Genomic DNA, 21,082 nt, shown 5'->3' on the forward strand with positions numbered 1-21,082 from the left:
TTGAGGTGAAAAGATGAAGGACATCACCCAGACCAAGAGTTCTAGCCCTACAATAAAAAAAGTCTTCTCCTTTAGTAGATATATGACTGAGTCAAGTTCTTCCTTATTTTTGTTACTTTACTTCATAAGATAGAAAATTATTGAAAGCAAATATAGTACTGGTACAAGTATGCCATGTCCTGAGGTTTGATATCTCGAGGGCTAGAGCCAAAGCTTGTTGCCACCAGAAAAGACCAAAGTTACTTCATTATGTGTGACTTGTCACAATGACCATGTACTTTTTTTTTCTCTGTGGGGTTTGAACTGAGGGCCTGGGCCTTGTCCCTGAGCTTTTCTGCTCAAGGCGTAAGTGCTCTACTGCTCTGAACTAGAGCTGCACTTCTGTTTTTCAGGTAGTTAATTGGAAATAAGTGTTTCATTAACTTCCTTCTCTCAGCTGGCTTCAAATGGTGATCCTCATATACCAGATTGGTGAGTAGTAGGATTACTGGTATAAACTACCAGTGCTCAGCTTAGTTATGGATTTTTAATGTCTTATTTTCTCAAATGCCATACTGTGTTAATGTCTCATGTTCTCAAAATGGCTGTAGGACATCCATACTTCAAGCACCAGTTTATTATTCCAGATCAGATTCAAGGTAAATCACTTGCAAACTCCATCCCATTAAGTACCTGTTCCTTAGTCCTCTTACATCTGTTTCTTATCACATGTGCCCAAATTTCTTTTACTGCCCGGAGATGAGAGGGGCTCACCTCTACTTTCTATACCTGCAGATCAGAACTTGTACCCTAATGTAGCAAAGGAGAGAAAGGATAGCTGCTGTGAAGGTTGAGTAGCATTGTGAATCATTTTAAATATCTCTTTGTTTCTGCGTTAGTCTAGGTGTGTGAGGGAGCCACAGACATATTTTGGGAAGTAACTGAAGTAGTTGGAGTAAGGTAGGCATTCAGAATGACACTATGGCAACTTCTGATTATTTAAATGGGATTGCTAGATTTGGCAACTCAGAAAATGAGGTCTGTTAATTTTCAGATCAATGACTTTCAGCCATTGGAATTTTGAATCAGGTTGAAACAAGGCTAAGGACAGGATGACACAGCACCAGGTACTGTGTTCTGATCTCCTCCCAGGGAGGATGCAGGTACTGTATTCAAGAAAGGATCAGACCTCTGGGAAATCTATGTGGCCTGCGGATTCAGATCCAGTGAATATATGTCTAACTGTTGTCCAGCCTTGCCTCTGGGTGTTTGAAGAACTTATCTCAAGACCTGATTCTTTTCTAATATCTTAATGACCTTATACATTCTCAATAGTCTTCTAGAGTTTCTTTGCAATCCCAGTGATATTTGTAAACATTTATTGACTGTACAGTTCATCAAGAAATTAGTACTGCAGTAGAAATTTCTCTTTTAAGTCATTGTTCTGTCTACAATCTCTGGGGCTCAGAATGGTGCCTGCTTGATGATCATGGAGGAAAGGGAAAATTTGAACCCCTCCTAACCCAAGTTCATCCTTGATTTTAATTTTCAGTGAATATTTGTGATAAGATCCACACTCTTCCTTCCACATTATGAGAATACAAATCTGAATGTGAAAGTCCATTGCCTGCCCAGTTAAGGTACAAGCATGCTACCTGTCTGAAAAATAACAATGAATGAGGAAGGGCTCATGTGGTAGAACACTTGTATAGGTGTCAGGAAGCTTTGACAAAATAAATATAGTCTCCACTTTGTCACTCAATGTATTAAACATACACATCCTGTTATTGTAAGAATCAGTATACTTTAAAATGGCTTTGTTGTCTGCTTTGTTTCTGAATTTGCATTGAAAGCATATTGATTAAAAGAATATTGACATAATATAAACCACATTTCATAAGCTTTACACTTATATGAATTTCACCTTAAAAATTCTAAAACCCATCATAGGTTATTGAGGACTGTAATGAGATTTTTCCTCACAAGAGTCCCTGCCTTTGATTCTGCTAGATTGAGCCATGAAGTGGTGGGGGTGGGGGGGAGGCAGAGGGTACCAGTTTAGTCCTCTCAGCTTCTGAAGTAATCTGAACCCAAGTTCAACACTGCTGATGTGGTGCTGGTCCAGGTTCTTTCCCCCTCTTAGTCTTTGGCTCTGTGAGGATACCAATGGAAGGCCATTATGTCAGACCTCATCTTTATCTTCTTTTTGGAAGAGACGATTATTAATTACAAACAAATGAAACTGAGAATTTTGAGGCCTCTTAATTCCAACTTTTCCATTCATAGTTCTGAGGACACACTTGGGAGCTTGCATGAGCTTCTTGAAACACTAAATGCTCACTTTTATGATATTCTCTCATTTATTCCTTGTCTTTGAGATCATCTTGCTCTTGAATTTTTATGTTTCCTCTGAGCAAAAGTGTTAGATACCTTTTCTAACAAATGGAAATTAAGTTGAAGAGGACAGACTTGCCAATAGAATTGGAGCTTCTAATCTAGGCTGGCTTGAATGAGGCAGGGGTTAAGACATTTATAATGTTTGTAGAACAGACTATAGAAATAGTTCGTCCTGTAAGCTGGATATTTGTGAAGTAAGAAATCAAAATATCACTATATACAGATGTGCTTGGAATGGAAAGAAGACATTACCTTTCAGAAGATCAGTGGCTAGCATAAATTGGGTTGTAGATACTTTAATATATAAATTCAGAAAACCTCAAAAAGATCATTTTTATTTGAGCAGTTGTTTTAGTTTCTATGAAGAAACTGATTGAAAATAAGCTATTTTATAATTTAGTGAAGTGGAATGTCCAAAATAATTTATGGGCACTCCTTATATGTAACTATTCGTTTCATCTATTAAATCAGAGACACAGTGCCGTGGGTATTTTGCTGGAGCTAAGAAGAACAGAATGCTAGATTGAAGAGAATTCTTCCTTTAGAATCTGGCTGCATCAGAGAAGTACTGTCAACAGGTAGAGGAACTAGGAGAAGCAGCTGGGGCAGGCAGTATCTCACTTCTGCTTTCCTGGGAGGTTTTTATTATGGCTTATATCACTGTGGGAGGGTAATTAATATGGTGTTGACAGTAATAAGTGGCAAAATCTTCAGGCTGCAGGCTGCTGATGGTGAGAGAATAATCTGTCCCAGATCCACTGCCACTGAACCTCGATGGAACCCCAGAGGCCAAGCTAGTTGCATAAGAAATCAGAAGCTTTGGAGCATTCCCTGGTTTCTGCTGATACCAGGCTAAATAATTGCTAATACCCTGACTGGCTCTGCAGGAGATGGTGACTCTGTCTCCTGGAGAAGCAGACAGGGAGGATGGAGACTGGGTCATCTGGATGTCACATCTGGCACCTGGCATTGGACACATAAAAGCAAATATCCACATTATTAGTCATGTTATTACAAGACTTACCTGAAGCCACAGGCATCAATGACCACACAGGGAGAGAGAAGCATTATTCTTCCTTACCTGGGAGGCAGAGCAGCAGGAGTCCCAGGAGCTGAGCAGGGGTCCTCATGTCCATGCTGTGTACTGACTGGGACTGACTGATGCACAGGTGTGAACAGCTTATTATGAAGTCATTGTGACAGTAGGATGTGATCTAGGCAAATGCAAATCAGCAGGGCTGGGCAAAGATGGATATAGCTGCAAGGCTGGCTCATCGCAGGAAACCATCATAGGTCCATGGTGCCCACATGTCTTAGTTTTAGACTAGAGAATATGATTCATTCAAATAGAACAAGTCTCAATCAGTCTGCTGTCCTCTGCGTAGATCTTCTGGTACCTGCAGGGATGAGGACATGCTTTTCCTGTGTGTCCTAATCTCAATTCTCTGTAATGACTCTAGAAAGGGATAAGATAAAAGCAAAATGAGTGTTTTATATTCCGTATATGGAGGAAGTGAAGATATGGAGAGAATGGAGTTTCTGGACATTTTAAACTTGTTTAATATCTTTATGCATAGGAACAATCTCCCTCCCATAGCAAGAGAGATATAAGCTGTTTTTATGTCTCAGTCTATTCCAACACACACATGGAAACATAAAATAAAATGTGGATTCTCACTGGGCCCCGATGGCCCACACCTGTAATCCTACCTACTCAAGAGCCTGAGATCTGAGGCTCATGGTTCATAGCTAGTCTGGGCCGGAAAGTCCGTTGGAATCCTATCTCCAATTAACCACTAGAAAACTGGAAGTGGCACTGTTGCTCATGTGCTAGAGCACTAGCCTTGAGCTGAGGAGATCAGGGATAGCGCCTAGGCCCAGATTTCAAGCCACTTGACCACCCCACAATCCTCAGAAATGTGGTATCTCCTTAGGATCAGGTATAAGGCTGAGACAAACTTTCCTTTATTTTGCTTTACTATATAAATTATAAAAACACTTAAAGCAAGGAAAGCAATTATAACAATGGCCTATGTAAGCCATGTCCTGTGGTTTGATGGGTAGGGGGCTGAAACAAATGCTTGTTACTACCAGAGAAGACCAAAATTACCTCAGTATTTGTGATATGCCAAAATCTCCAGCTAGCCTTTTAAATCTTGGACTTAAGACCACGTGTTATCAATGTACTTGCTATGTTTAACAATCTTACAATGACATAATTCAAAAAACAAGGTGATTAATTTATCCAATATCTGTTTCCTCACATGGAACACTAATAATTAAGAAGCATGTATTCTCACATGGTAGGTGGTCAGAACCAAATCTGTGAGTAAGAGAAAGGACATTGAGACAAAGCTTTATATTTCATGGTGTTTCTTTCTCATTGATCTGCCAGTGTTGTGATAGCTTCTCTGGGTCTACATTATGTTCTCACCATTGCAAGTAATTAGGATGATACCCAGACTCTTCCTTTCTGTCTGTGAATATTAGCAATCTCGAAGCTAGATCATGTCAGAGAAATTGTCTGTATCAGGTAGTGAGGAGAGCAAGACAGACTGATAGCACATCCTCACAACAAGAAAAATTGCTTTGATCCACAGGTCAGTGAGAGCTTTTTTTTTTTTTTTTAACCTGTGAAGAGAATGAATTTCTACTATCTCAAACTTCCACAGGCTGACTCTGGTGTTCCAGAGGTCTCCAGGTGAAGGGCCTGGAGAAATCACTGGCTAAATATATCAAGAGCCTATTGTTAAAAGGTTGCCAGCCCTACCCTTAATGGTCTTCACTGGATACTGGTGTGTAAATCCTGCCACCTTCTGGAAGGAATGGTCAAAATGAGGACAGCATGGTTTGGTCTAAGTGAGAGCCCAAGAGAAATCTAGGTATAGATGGTTTATGAAAAGACAGCATTGGGATATGATAAATCATACAGGATTCTAAATATCTACACAAAATCAGACCATAAGAGAATACTCATAGGAGTGAAACAATTAGGAAGAATGTCTACATGACTCTTCATATTTACATATAATTATATATATAAATATATATCTAAATGAACTCTATGATACAGAACAAAAGGTCTATCTTCTTTTAATTTTTGATGATTTTTGTTTTCTTTTTTTTTTTTTGGGTCCGTGCATGGGCCTGAACTCTGGGCCTGGGCGCTGTCCCTCAGCTCTTCAGCTCAAGGCTAGTGCTCTACCACTTGAGCCACAGTGCCACTTCCGGCTTTTTTCTTTTTGCTTATGTGGTGCTGGGAATCGAACCCAGGGCCTCAGGCATGTAAGGCAAGCACTCTACCACTGAGCTACCTTCCCAGCCCCTTTTGTTTTCTTTATATATGGTGAATTCAAGTGTACATACTCAGGAGGGTTGAGGAAATACAGAATTGTATAGAATTCGAGGTAAAAATTGTGAATAGGGGCAGCAGTGGAGCTCACGGACATGGATGGAAGTGAACTATACAACTTTATATATTTCATAGGTGCAGATATGAGGGCGTGATGAGAGAGTGAGGGAACAGAAGAGATAGTACAAAATTATCTCATTATCCATTATCATTGTACTCATCTGATTCATGTAATTATAATTCCTCTGTAATTCACCTTTATAATCACAATAAAATAAATATGTTTTAAAAGATAAGTAGTACTTATAAAGCTTTTGGAAAAAAATGGAGAAAAACATAATGGAAAGACACAATTTGCCAATGTGAGGATTAAATCAGTTACCAATGTATTAAAGATTTGACATAAGCAACTTTTCAAATAATTCTGAGAGATCAGGAAATAGATAAAGTCATAAAAATAAATTGCCATGAATTCAAAAAGAATAGCCAATATTGGGATTGATGCCCACTGTGGGTGGTCATCAGCGTAGGGAGTAATTCTTCACCTATTTTCATTCACCTGCAAAATACATATACAGAAACATATAAAGAGTCTATTAAGATGTTATAGAATGTTGATTACAAGGTTTTAAAAAATTCAATCAGAGTGAAAATTATGATAAACAACTATCATTACATCCAGAGAAATCCATTGTAGGTTGGATATATTGTTTGTCAAAAATGCATATAATGAAAGCTGGGCGCCAGTGGCTTGTAGTACAATGGCCTGAATGACCTATAAATTTAGCTACTCAGGAGGCTCAGATCTGAGGATCACGGTTCAAAGCCAGCCTGGACAGGAAAGTCTGTGAAACTCTTATTTCCAATAAACCACTCAGGAAACCAAAGTGACACTGTGGCTAAAATGGTAGAGAGCTAGCCTTGAGCTGAACAGCTGAGGGAGAACACCCAGGCCAAGTTCAAGCCCAACAAATGACAAAAAATGCATCTATTGCAAATATCCTGCAGAACCATTTTAGGTAGCCAAACCACCTTACATGCCTCTCTGAACACTTCCATTATTCTGCTGTTGGACAAATACATCTAACAAAAGGCCTATTTTTATAATCATTGTATATTTTACTGGAAACTGTCGCTTGGTACCAGTGATGGTATCAAGGAAGAGTATTAGTACTATGTATCAATCACCCATGGAAAGATAATCATTGAAAATATGAATCTAGCTTGCTACTGAGCACACACTGCTTTGGAGACAGTGGAAAGGAAAAAAGAATAACAATTATCGATCCATTGGAATGGAAACCATTGTAAGTTGAAGATTACCTATGTATAAGATGTGTGGACCTCCAAATTATTTAAAATTACCATTAAACATTTTAAATTAAAATTTAGTGGTATAGATAATGAAGAAAAGTAGTGTCAGAAAAAATATACATTAAAAATTATTAGTTTGCTTATTACATTTTCTATAAATAGAAAGGGATGTAAAGGTCCTTAGCTCATATTTTCCTCAATAGGTTAAATCATTTATCTTTTTCTCCTAATTAAATTTTTCTGAAATTGACTAATTGTCTTATTCTATCTATTGGAGCTTGCCCTTAGTATCAAGTTAAATCAGGGTCATCTTGCATTTTTTGTGGTTCTCCAATGGAGAGATAGACATTTGTCTATGTATTAATACTACCTATTAGTGAATAATGGTATTCCAACACTACGGGTGAATTTTGGGGATTGAAAAGTCATTTTATTTTCCAGGCAATGAAGAACTGTGTAGATACTTCTCTATCTGCACATGGGTACATATGTTTCTCCAGATGGAATGAGAGAGACATAAGCTTACATTAATACCTTTAATTCCATTTCCAAACAACAGTTAATTTCAATTGCCTTTCAATAAAAATGGAAAAAAATATGAGTAAATATCTTGAGTCTAATTATTTTAATGAATAATGCAAGGTTGATGTATGCTTCCATTGATAACCACTCCTAGTCTTCACCATCATATATATTTCCATTGTGGACAACATTGCAAACACACACACTTGCTTCGCTCTTCAATGTTTCTGTCGTCATCATCGTTCATCTGCCCCATTGAAGTTAATTTCCTCTCCAGTCCTGGGTCTGATTTCCACAATGGGATCTCCTGCTAACAGTGAATATTGTTGCTTATTCTTCTTAGTTAGAATCACTTTGCCAACAGTAACACTTCTCCCATGTGAGGATACACTTTGGACTCCAGTATGGCCAAACTCCCCATAGAGAGACTTAATTTCACTCCCTTACATGCTTTTCTCCTCAACCTTGGGCCCCATTGCCTTAAATCCAGTCACTGAGAAATGTGTTTCTTTAGGCATTGAAAGATTGGGACCTGATAGAATTTGTTGATTTTGGATCATAGTAAATTCAGGTGAATGAATGAACACTTGGTAGAAACAGGATGCCTGCTACTGAAGAAAATGGGATTAACAATGGGTAAAGAGTTGGGGGCCAGTGGCCTATTCCTAAAATCCTAGCTACACAGGAGGCTGAGGTCTAAAGAGTCTCACCACAAACTCAATAACAAAAATAAAAGACTATGTAGAGATCAGGCCAGTAATCTCTGGCATCCAGGAATGATCAGGCAAAGATACATCCAATTGTGAACATTGCCTCAGAAGGGAAAGGACAGTATTCTCAACTTTGGGATACAGAGAAATTATAAATGGAGCAAGGCAAATAATTATCCAGAGTTAATGGTATAAGGATGATGAATTGTCATGGTCTTTATTATAAGTCAGAACACTCCTGCTTTTACATTGCTCTAATTTCACATTAATGTTAGGATGGAATCAGAGCAAAGAGTAATCATCTGTGGTATCAGTAATACCTGTGGGAGAGGTGAAGAATGTCAGAGGTTGCAATTTTGGGGATTATACTCTAACAAACAGGCCATTTCAGAATGGAATGTAAGCAGGGACAAAATGCAGTGGATCTTGAAGGGATCAAAATGGCATCCTACCCACAGAACCTTGATAAGTGCTGGTCTTCAGTATTCAGAGACAATCATGTTTTCTGTATTTGAAGCTGATCTACTCAAATAAGACTGACGATTCTTGGAGATACTGGGCCTTTACGGAATTACTGAAGTAAGACAGACCTGCAACTGTGCTCAGCCCTATCCAGGCTATGCTGATTTGCATATACCCAAAGCACAGTCCACTGACTTTAGGATTTGTTCACAGCCCAGTCATATCCTATGCTGGAGTTATTCTCTGTCAGCACACAGCATGGACATGAGGTTCTCTGCTCAGCTTCTGGGGCTCCTGTTGCTCTGACTTGCAGTTAACAAAGACAGCACTGGAAATTTGTTAAGCCTAGTGTGATGAATTCAATCTAGCATTCTAGGGAAGTTCTCCTACAACACGCTTATCAGTAAGGGTATTTATTTCCATGCTTCCTCTGTCAGGTGCCAGATGTGACATCCAGATGGCCCAGTCTCTGTCCTCCCAATCTAATCTCCAGGAAAGAGAGAGAGTCAACATCTCTTGCCATACCATTCAAGCATTAGCAGCAGTTCATCCTAGAATCACTAGAAACCAGGAAAGCTCCTAAGGTCCTGATCTACTTAACAGTCAGTTTAGAATCAGGTGCCCAGTTTAGGTTGAGTTACAATGGATCTAGGACAGAGTTCATTCTCACAGTCAGCAGCCTGTCTATTACAGCCAACAAGCTTACAATAATCCTCCCAAAACGATACAAGTCATAACCTAAAATTCCCATGGAAGCAGAAGTGAGAGGCTGGGCTGCCCCAGCTGCTCCTGTTTACCTGCTGAGAGTATTTCCTAGAAGCAGCCAGGCTATGAAGGTCACTGCAAGGCTTGGGTACAAGGGCAAGAAAGGCTTTTCTGCATCCTAACTCTCTCCTTTGCTCTCAGCTCCACAGGCAGAGACATAAACCTGACTGGTGGTATCTTTCAAAACTAAGGTTTTCACACATGAAGTTCAAGGGTTCTGACATTAGTTAGTATTCATACAGCAAAATGGGAGTCTCTGCAGATAAGCACGATGTTCCGATGCAGTCAATTGTAGTCTATGCTAGATCCATTATCTTGAAATTGGATATATGGAGCATGAGTTTGTCTGAAGCTTCTTCAGAAACAAGGGCTCCTTTGAAAGTATAGCCTGGTTGACTCTGAGCTGTTCAGACTTGTTCTGGGAGAGATCATGAGATACATATCCTGGATTATTGCTGATCTTCAGCATCCAGAGAGAAGCCTGTTGCTTGCACACAAATCGGCAATCCTCTTATACAACTGAGATCTTTGGAGTTGTCCTGGAGTGGTGACAATAGAAAGTTCTGTATGGCCTCTAAAGTTGAAAATATAAAATTTGGTAGATGGGATGTATCTCAGCTAGGAATGGATATTCTTTAAAGTTTAATTCCTTGCCAGGCAGTGTTGACTCATAACTATAATTCTAACTATATAGGTGGTGGCAGAGATGTGGGGGTCATAGATTAAAGCCAACTAAGACTGGCAAGTCTGTGAAACTCTGATCTCCAATTAAACCCCAAAATCTTTGAATAGAGCTTTGTCTCAAGTCTTCAAGCACTAGCCTTGAGTAAAAAGCTCAAGAACAGTGCCCAAGCTCTAAGGACAAGCCCCCAAAAGAATAAGTACACGAAAATTTCAAAATAAAAATTTATTTTCACCCCTGTGACCACAGTAGATAAACTACATCGTTATATCATAAATACAATATGACGGATCATATTAAACGTGGAAATGATCTAATGTGCAATATATTCAGTAAAGGTAAGCAAATACAAAAAAATTGTACATTTCTTAATAGATAAATCCTTCAGTAGTTATATCTGACCAGAAGCCATTGGCATCATCTAGATTACTCTCAGCATGATCAAAATAGGAAATGCAGCCTGTACTTTACAGCTGTGATTATATACAAAATTCAAAAGCTCTGCTTATAGGGCTCTATACTTTCACCAAAGTGGCCATGATATTGAGGAATTTAGGATTAGGATTTTAAAAATTTAGGAATCTCGCAAAATTTTGAGCTTAGCTATACCCAAAGGAGCAGTTTTTTTAATTGTGAAAATACTGTACAGAGTGGTTACAATTACATGGGCAAGGTAATGTGTACATTTCTTATCAAGAATTGTAGCCTCCTCTTTGTTTCCCCTTCTCATCCCTTCCCATCCTCCCCTGCCCCCTTAAAGCAGCAGTTTGTAAACATAGGTTTTTACAGAACTTAGAAAATGGCAAAAGCTCCCATGCTCCTCGATTGGAAAGATTAACATCGTGAAAATGGCAATACTTCCCAAGGCTATCTACAAATTCAATGTGATACCTATGAAAATTCCAACCTCATTCTTCAAGGAAATAGAAGAAGCAATCCAGAAATTCATATGGAACAATAAAAGACCCCTAATAGCAAAAACGCTCCTCAACGGAAAGAACACTGCTGGAGGAATTTCAATACCAAATTTCAAACTCTACTATAAAGCCATAGTAATCAAAACAGCTTGGTACTGGCACAGGAACAGACCTCAGGACCAATGGAATAGAATTGAAAACCCAGAAATGAACCTAGAGACCTATAGCCAATTAATCTTCGATAAGGGAGCTAAAATAATAGAATGGAAGAAAGACAGCCTCTTCAGTAAATGGTGCTGGCAAAATTGGTTAATTACTTGTAGAAAACTAAAACTAGATCCTTGTATATCACCCTGCACCAGAATCAACTCGAAATGGATCAAAGACCTTGGAGTCAAAGCAGACACTGAAAACATTTCAGGATGGAATGGGAGAAACCATAGGTCTCCTTGGCTCAGGCCGAAATTTTCTTAATAGAGACACAGAAACACAACAAATCAAAGAAAGGTTGGATAAATGGGATTGCATGAAATTGCAGAGCTTCTGCATGGCAAAGGACATATCTAGCAAGATCAATAGAAAGCCTACGGATTGGGAGAAGATTTTCACTAGCCATACAATGGACAATGGTCTCATATCTAAAATATACTTGGAATTCAAAAAGTTAAATCCCCCAACAACAAATCCTCAAAGAAACAACTGCCCAATAAATAAGTGGGCTAAAGAATTAAAGAGAAACTTCTCTGAAGAAGAAAGGAGGATGGCCAATAGACACATGAAGAAATGCTCAACCTCCCTAGCCATAAAAGAACTGCAAATCAAAACAATATTAAGATACCACCTCACCCCAGTTAGAATGGCAAAAATCAAGAACTCTAATAACAGATGCTGGAGGGGATGTGGACAGAAGGGAACCTTACTTCATTGTTGGTGGGAGTGTATACTTGTTCAACCACTTTGGAAAGTAGTATGGAGGTTCCTGAAAAGTCTTCACATAGAACTCCCCTATGACCCAGCAATCCCACTTTTGGGCATTTACCCAAATGTTTACAAACAAGACTACATTAAAGCTAGCAGCACAACTATGTTTATTGCAGCATTATTTACCATAGCTAAGATGTGGAACCAACCCAGATGTCCCTCAGTAGATGAATGGATCAAGAAAATGTGGTATATATACACAATGGAATTTTATGCCTCCATCAGAAAGAATGACATTGCCTATTTGTTAGGAAATGGAAAGGCTTGGAAAAAATTATATTGAGTGAAGTAAGCCAAGCCCAAAGAAACATAGGTCCCATGGTTTCCCTTATTTGCAATATCTAGTATATGTATGAGTCAAGCAGAAAAGGTCAAATAATGTGATGTTAGGAAAAATGAACCCTTAGATATGTATTTAAATGTTTTTATCTTTCACGCATTTATAAGATTATTTCTTTGTTGCTTTGTATGTCCCTCCCCCACAGTATAACCCCTGCTTTCACTATATTTAATGTCGGTATAATTTGTGGAGGAGATGGGGAAAAACAAGACGTTTAAGGATACAGGTGGACCCGTTGCAACAAGGAGAAGTACAAGTTGTCACCTCGAAAACGAAATTTACAACTTTGGTGCTGGGGGGGGGAGAATTGGGTACGGGGGGGGGGGTGAGGCTGGGAAGGGATGTGAAGGGTAAACAAAGGAGGAGGCTGCAATGCTTGATAAGAAATGTACTCATTATCTTGCCCATGTAATTGTAACCCCTCTGTACAGTATGTTCAAAAAAATTAAAAATTAAAAAAAAGAAAACTGTAAAAAAAAATAGGTTTTTTTTTCTTTAGGTCCTTGTACAATGAAGTTGCCATTCCACAAAGCAGTTTATGCATACAGTACCTCTTCAATGTCATCCCTTTTAAAATTCTCACTCCTCTCATGCCACACTTTCCTTCATGTTTGTTAACAATTTTATTTTTGGCTGGTCATGTGGCCTGAATTCTGGGTCCAAGTGCTGTCCATCTGCTCTTCAGATCAAGGGATCACTCTCCCAATTGAGCCACAGTGCCACTACGGCTTTTTCTGCTTATGTGGTGCTGAGAAATCGTATTCAGGGCCTCATCATGCAAGGCAAGTACTTTACCAGTGATCTACCTTCCTAGCCCATGTTTGTGAATTTTTAAGTTATGTTTTGATATTTTTGCCGTTACATCGAAGCAATTCATGCATACAATGCATCTTGAGATATTTCAGCCCTTCTTCGACCTACACTTTCCCTTATTTTCTCAGTTCTGTGGCATATGTACTGCATTCTTACCTGCATTCTACTGATTTCCTCTAATTATTCTTCTACTTCTATCCTCCTGATCTCAAACCCTTTTGCAAGTACATTTCCTAGCACTCATTTTTTTACACCTTGACATGATCTCAGAAAAGCAGTTTTAATATATATCAAAACATTTCTAACAGTTTCATAATTTTTCCTAACAAAGATGAAATAAAATGAGTAAAACTAATAATTTCCATACTTTGGGTGATTGTGTGTGTGTGTGTGTGTGTGTGTGTGTGTGTGTGTTTGTGCATCCTAGTGATGGTACTTGAACTCAAGGCCTGGGTACAGTCCCTGTGTTTTTGTGTTCAAAACTAATGTACTACCACTTGAGCCACAGCTCCACAACTAGCATTTTTGTTGATTAATTGGAGAAAAAAATCTCATGGGCTTTCTTGCCTGGGCTGGCTTTGAGCCATGATCCTCAGATCTCAGTCACTTCAGGGATTAAGAATTAGGGTTTTGAGGTACAATAAATAGCCAAACAATTCTAGGCAAAAAAGGAATGCTGATGTAATCTCAAACCCAAGACTCAAGCTCTACTATGAGCTATACTAAAAAAATCTTGGTATTGACACAAAAATAATCCCAAAGATGAATAGAATAGACTGGAAGACCTAGAAATAAAACCATATATTTGATATGGTTTGATTTAGATTCAAAGTATACACTGGGAAAATGATAGCTTCTTCAATAAATGATTTTGAGAAAACTGAGCATCCATATGTAGGAAACTAAAACTCGATCCCTGTTTGTCACTATGTACAAATATCAACTCATAGAGGATCAAAGACCTCAACATTAGACCTGAAAATTTGAAATTACTACGAGAGTAGGAGATATACTAGAGCTCATTGACATAGGCCGAAAGTTAGAATAGAGTTTCAAAGGCATACCAGATAGGAGAGAAATTGACAAATAGTATTGTATCAGACTAAAAAATTTCTGTATAGCAAAAGAAATTGTTACTAAACTATAAAGATAGCCAATCGATTATGAGGAGATCTTTACAAGTCATACATCAGGCAATGCCTAACATCCAAACTATACAATGAACTTATGAAACTAGCCCCTCCCCAAACTAATAAATCAATAACTTAATGGGCAAAGAGCTAAGGATAGACGACTAATGGCAAAGGAACACATAAGGAATTGCTCATCATCTCTGGACATAGTAGAAATGAAAAATAAAACCAACTCATAGTTGCCATCTCACTCCAGTAAGATTGGCCAACATTGTGAATTCAAATAACAAATGTTGGCAGGGATGTGGTTGAAAAGGAATCTTATTGCCCTGTGGGTAGGAATGTAAACTGCAACAACAACTCTGGAACAGTCTGGAGGTTCCTCACAAAATGAAACATAGCTCTTCCTTTAAACCCAGCCATACCACTCCTCCACATCAACCCTGAACCTCACTAGCCAGGTTACCACATAGACACTTGCACATCCATGTTCATTGCCAAATAGCTAAGTTATGGAAAGAGCCGAAATGCCCTACAACAGATGAACAGTTAAAATCTGTTCCATATTCACAAAGGAATTGTACATAATCATTAGAAAAAATAAAATTATGTCATTTGCCTGGAAATGGATGGACCTAGGACAAATCATGTTGTGTGGTATGCCAAGCTCAGTTAGAGAAGTAGTACATGTTTCTTTCATTAGAAGAGTCTACATCTAAAATATAGGTCTGTAGGCATGTACACACAGTGAGACAAAAGGAGGATATTCTTTGAAGAGGAACAGAAATACACAATACCTCTGTATCTATTTTTAACTTTAAACATATATTTTTTTACTGTAATGATACTGTACAGAGGGATTACAATTACATGAGCAAGGTAATGAGCTTATTTTCTATCCAGCATTGTTACCCCCTTCTTTTGTTTTAGCCTAACATCCCTTTCCACCCCACATCCCCTACTCCTCCCAACCCCCCCCCCCCCAAGCAAAGTTGTAAAGTTCATTTTGAACAATGTGTCTTGTACATCTCAATGTTACAATGGGTCATCCTGTGTCCGTATTTGTGACCATACAAAATAACATTTATCAAAACGAACTCAAAAAAGGAAATAAGATGTATTTTCTTTATTACTGTGTTGGTTTTCTTGTCTTGTTTGTTCGTTAGTTCATATGTCTTGGGAGGGTAAGGAGAGTCACAGAAATGTAGGCACAAAAGGTGAACAAATGCAGCAATGGTACTCATGGACACTTTGTTGAAAATGAACTATATAACTTGTGGATGACCCTTTATGGAGAAACTAGGAACTCATGGAACATTCATCAATATAATAAAGGCTATATATAACAAACCTACAGCCAGCATTATACTAAATGGTGAAAATATAAAACTATGTCCTCTAAAGATTATGACAAGACGGTCTGCTCTCTCCACTCTCTTCATAATAGAGGATAGGGGAAGATTAATATTGTGATAATAGCAATACTGCCAAGATCTATCTAAAATTCAATGCAATACCCATCAAAATCCCAACAACATTTTTCAATCAACAAGAAGAAGCAATCCAAAAATTCATGTGGAATAATAGAAAACCCGAATAGCTACAGCAATTCTTAGGAGGAAGAACTCTGCTGGAGGAATATCAATACCAAACGTCAAACTCTATTATAAAGCTGTACTTACAAAAAACAGCTTGGTACTGGCACATGAACAGGCTTGTAGAACTGAAGACCTACAAAGGAACTCACAGACCCATGGCAACCTAATGTTTGGTAAGGTAGCCAAAAACAAAGGATGGAAGAATGACAGTGTCTTCAACAAATGGTGCTGTCAGAATTGGCTCTATATGTGTACAAACATGAAAACTGAATTTAAATCCTTATATATCACCCTGAACCAGAATCCACTCCAAATGGATCAAAGACCTTGAGGTTCAATCCCCAGTACAACTAATCTGACCAGCTTCACAATATATTTGTGTGAGTTTCATGCCACTTCACCCATAGCAATGATTGGTTACAGTCCTGTTTTTTTTAATGTTTCTCATATCTTCCTATCTTCACCTTACTTTAGAACTTCCTCTGACCTTTGATCATACATACTCAAATTTTTCAGTCTATGGTCTCTTCTGCACATTGTCAAAATTTGTCTTAGGAAAGGGAGATTTTCATCCTGCTCTCCTCTACCTCTTACTCCTAATCCTCCTTCCTACTTTCTCCCTCCTCCCTCTCTCAAGGACAATAATTTGAGGAAGTTAAATTGGAAAGTTCTTTTAAAATTACATGATTGTATTATTTTTGTTAATTGTGGGGCTTGAACACTTGGCCTGGGCACTGTCCCTACGTTCTTCATCTCTTCAGCCTATGGTAAGCACTCTACCCCTTCCTGTTTTCTGGTTTGGAGATAAGAGTCTCCTGGACTTTCCTGCCTGGATTGGCTTTGAACTTTGATCCCAAAATCTCAGCCTCCTGAGTAGCTTGGATTACATACCTAAGCAACCTGCTCCCAGCTCCATGATTGCATTTTTTACTGTTGTTGTTGGAAGTGGGTCTTGAACTAAGGGACTAGGAGTTGTCCCTCAGCTAGTACGCTACCAGTTGAGCATCAGCTCCAATTCTACTGACTTTAATATAGTAGGTTTATCTGTAAAATTCACAATCCTAACATGATTAGAATCAATATAATATTAGTATATTAGTGAAAATACTTCTAAAAGTCAACATCTTTTCATGATATTCAAAAGCTATTAGTGGAGAGGTTCTGGGAAGATGGCAGAGGAGAAGTTGGAGGCTAATAAATGGTCAGCTTGATGTGCCTCCTTCCTACTATGTGGGAAAAAGAAAACAAAATACTGAACAACAACAACAAAAATAGGCATTTCTTGAGAATGGAGAGGTTGTAAAGAGAGTACAAAGTTGTTTGCTAAAGAGAAATGGTTAGAAGGTTCCGGGAAGATGGCGGAGGAAAAGCTGGAGGCTAAACAAGCTCTCACATAGAAAGCAGTTTTAGAGTTCCAGTGAATAGTCCTAAGCCAGAGAATCACACCAAGTGTGCCATCACAGGACAGAGAGTTAGGCCAGAGAGGGAAAATCCAGGCTGGGAGACAGATCTGAGCACTTGCCAGCAGCTGTCGCTGCAGTAGCAATGGTGGTGGCGATGGCCATAGCCGCCATACCTGCAAAACAGAGAGTCTGGGACGAAGGAGCCAGATGCGGAAGGCAAGCGGATTCTACTCAACACCAGCAGGGACCGACAAGGAGCAGACATCTTCAAACTGCAGTTTGCAGGCCAGAGATGACCCAGGAACCAAGACTCAGCGTGAGTAGAAGCCTAAGGTCCTCAATGCCTTTTCAGGGAGCAGAGGAGGGAAGGCCACTCCTCCCTCCCCCCTCCCCCACCCCCCAGTACAGGAGATCTCCATCTTGGATTCTGACAAAGCTCGGCAGAGCTGCTAGCTGCAACTCAGGCCTTGGAAGAAAACTAGAGTCATTTAGCAGGTCACAAGAACATAACCTGACCAGGGAAATGTCACCCAGCTCGGGTGCCAGTCCCAAGAGTGGCTTTCTTCACTGGGTAATCAGAGCCAGAGGCTGCCCCTCCCTTTATCAGCCTTTACAATCAATTGAAATTCGGTAAACATAAACCCTGAGAGTGGCTCCAGGCTGGGCTCTGTGAGTTTCTCACAAACTAGCCCCTGGGAAAAGCTACTGTTTGCTGAAAGGCCTCAACTCTACCCAGAACCTAGCCTCATCACAGCATCTCCAAACTTGAGGAAAAATCCATCTCCCTCTATTGTGATACTCAAAGCAGATCTCCCTCCCATTAAACTAACCTGGGAGGAAGATTGCAAAATCCTGGGTAAAGCAGAGCATTTTTCTGCCTGTTCAAACAAACTGACTTAAGAAACCAATCAAGCCACAGGAAAATCAAACACCACAAGCAGACCAGAGACTCCAACAGGAGGCTCGTTAGGGACACAAGGGAGATACATGATTTTTCCCACCCCTCCCAAAAAATCAAAAAACTTTTTTTTCTTTTTTTTTTTTTGAACCTTTCATAAAAATTTTTTTTCTAAAACTTTTAAAAATTTTTAATTTATACCTTTTTTGTAAATAATTGTTTTCTAGTACCTTTTTTTCCTCTTATAATTTTATTTTAGGGGTATGTGTGTGTGTGTGTGTGTGTGTGTGTGTGTGTGTGTGTGTGTGTGTGCATTTTTCTTTTTCTTTTTTTTCCTTTTTCTCTTAAAAATTTTTTTTTTGTTTTTTGTTTAGCTCTACTGAACTTCTGATCTTTTTTCTTTCTTTCTTATACTTTTCACCTTTTCTTCTCTTTCGTTCTTCTTTATGTGACAATTGTTGTTCTGCAGATCCTCAGATAAACCTATAGTCGATTATTAGACCTATCCCCCATTGTGTACACACTTAATCCACAAATTTATTACTTAATTCAAAACCTCTTAGGCTTAAATTCCTTAATAGCAATACTACCTCTTTATACCTATATAATATTTTAAGTATTTTTATTTTTAAGTTTTTCACATCTCCTTTATATCACTCCCCTTCTCTCATTATATTCAAGTTCTTTTCTGAATATTTTGCTTTCAAATCTGCATAATATTTTTAATTTTTACTTCTTTATTTTTTTCTGGTCTCTTTTTTTCCCTTCTCTTTCTTCTTTTTTTCTCTCTCTCTACTTTCGTCCTATCCAACCCATTTCCTGCTTTGAGATTAGGACTTAGTTAACTCTCCCTGTGCCTTCCCACATCACTCTATTCCTATTTTTTTAACCACATCTCACCCTAAACCTAATAATTTCTGGTTTACCAAATTCTTCTTTGAGGTTCATATAGCCAGTTAATATATAGTTGTTTGATGTTGAATAGATGTTTGATGTTGAACTAGATTGTATCTGCAGACTATTGACTGTGCAAATACAGACTTTGGTTGATGCTTGCCTTAAGATAGTGTTTTAGCACAAAACTGGTATTATTTTGACCCCAAATGGGCAGAGTAAGATAGAAAAATGCAACAAAAATGGCAAGTCTGGGTATCTCAATTCCCACTCATGATAATCAGGGGACAGAATAGTTAATGAATAATCCAGAGGAGAGTTCCCAAATAGCTCTACAAACACTGCTGGAAAACATGATAAATGAAAGGATTGAAAACATACAAAGGACTCTGTATGAGTGTGATAGGGAGAGAGAGGAGGCAAATAAAAAGTCAATAGAGGCAAACAAAAGGTCAAAGCAGGAAAAGATTGAAAACCTACAAAGGACTCTGTATGAGCATGATAGGGAGAAAAAGGAGGCAATCCAAAGATTTATACAAGAATATCATGAGCGTGAGGAAGCTACTCAAAAACTGATGCAGGATTTGCTTGAGCAGCTTGAGAATACTCAAAGAGAAAGGCAGGAATTGTGTGAGCAGGCTGAGAACACTCAAAGAGAACTACAGGAATGGCATGAATGAGAGGAAGCTAAGCAAAGAGTAATACAGGAATTGAGAGAGCAGGATGAGAATACACAAAGATCACTAAAGGCATTCATAGGATCCATTAACAAAGAGCTGAAGGACGTCAGGAAGAACACAAATGGAATGCTGAATGGAACCCAACAGAAGAAATGGAAGTCCAAGGAAACCATAATCAATCAACTAAGTGTGATTTGAGAATAAACACTGAACACCAAATTAAGGAAGTAAACAAGTTCATACAAGATCTAAAACAAAACTTCAACAAAGAATTTGAAGCCATCAAAGCTGACCAATTAGAAGGAAAAGAAATAAAAAACAAAGTAGAAAATCTTGAAAGCAGGTTAGACCATGCAGAAGATCGAATCTCAGGGATTGAAGAGAGTCTAGATATTATAGAGAAAGAACATATAAACTTCCAAGACAAGTCCAAGAAATATGACAGATCCATCCAACACTTGGAAGACACCATCAGAAACCCTAATCTAAGGGTAATGGGTGTAGAAGAGAACCTAGAATCAGAAGTTAACTGTCTAGGAAATTTGTTTAACAGGATCCTCGCAGTGAACTTACCAAATAGGCAAAAGGATAGGCCTATTCAGATACAAGAAGAGTTTAGAACTCCAAATAGTCCAGACAAGAATAGGACATGACACCTTCACATTACAATCCACACAGGATCAATTCAGACCAAGGAAAAGATCTTTAAAGCTGTCAAGGAGAAAAGATTAATCACATATAAAGGGAAACCAATTAGAATCACATCAGATTTATCAGCAGAGACAACAAAAGAAAGAAAAACCTGGAATGATGTATGCCATGCCCTAAAAACAAACAACAATCAACCAAGAATACTGTACCCAGCTAAACTCTCCTTCATATCTGAAGGCCAAATAAAAACCTTCCATAGCAAAGAAAAATTGAAACAATACATCTCCACCAAACCAGCCCTACAAAAGATTCTTAAAGATGTCCTATACATAGAAAACCAACAAGACCACAATAATGGCCAAGAAACTGCACCCAAACTGAGAATCCAAGAACCATAGGAAGAAACCAGTTTTCACATCCCCCAAGAAGGTGGATAACATGGCAGGAACTCCCAAATACCTCTCAGTCATATCTCTCAACATTAATGGACTTAATTCTCCAATTAAGCGACACAGACTGTCTAGTTGGAAGAAAAAACAAGATCCTTCTATCTTCTGGCTTCAGGAGTCACATCTTGCCCATAAAAACAAA

The 21,082-nt window shown here is 38.6% G+C and overlaps 1 gene segment (V, D, J or C); it reads right to left on the bottom strand.

Moving 5' to 3' along the window:
* Positions 1-3,013: 3,013 nt before the first annotated feature.
* Positions 3,014-3,544, bottom strand: LOC122116702. The segment is given in 2 exon segments: positions 3,014-3,339; positions 3,458-3,544. Coding segments are annotated over 2 exon segments (366 nt in total).
* Positions 3,545-21,082: the final 17,538 nt, after the last annotated feature.

The sequence above is a fragment of the Dipodomys spectabilis genome, unplaced genomic scaffold (genome assembly GCF_019054845.1).
Source record: "Dipodomys spectabilis isolate Male_0828 unplaced genomic scaffold, ASM1905484v1 ptg000137l, whole genome shotgun sequence".
Classification (NCBI taxonomy): domain Eukaryota; kingdom Metazoa; phylum Chordata; class Mammalia; order Rodentia; family Heteromyidae; genus Dipodomys; species Dipodomys spectabilis.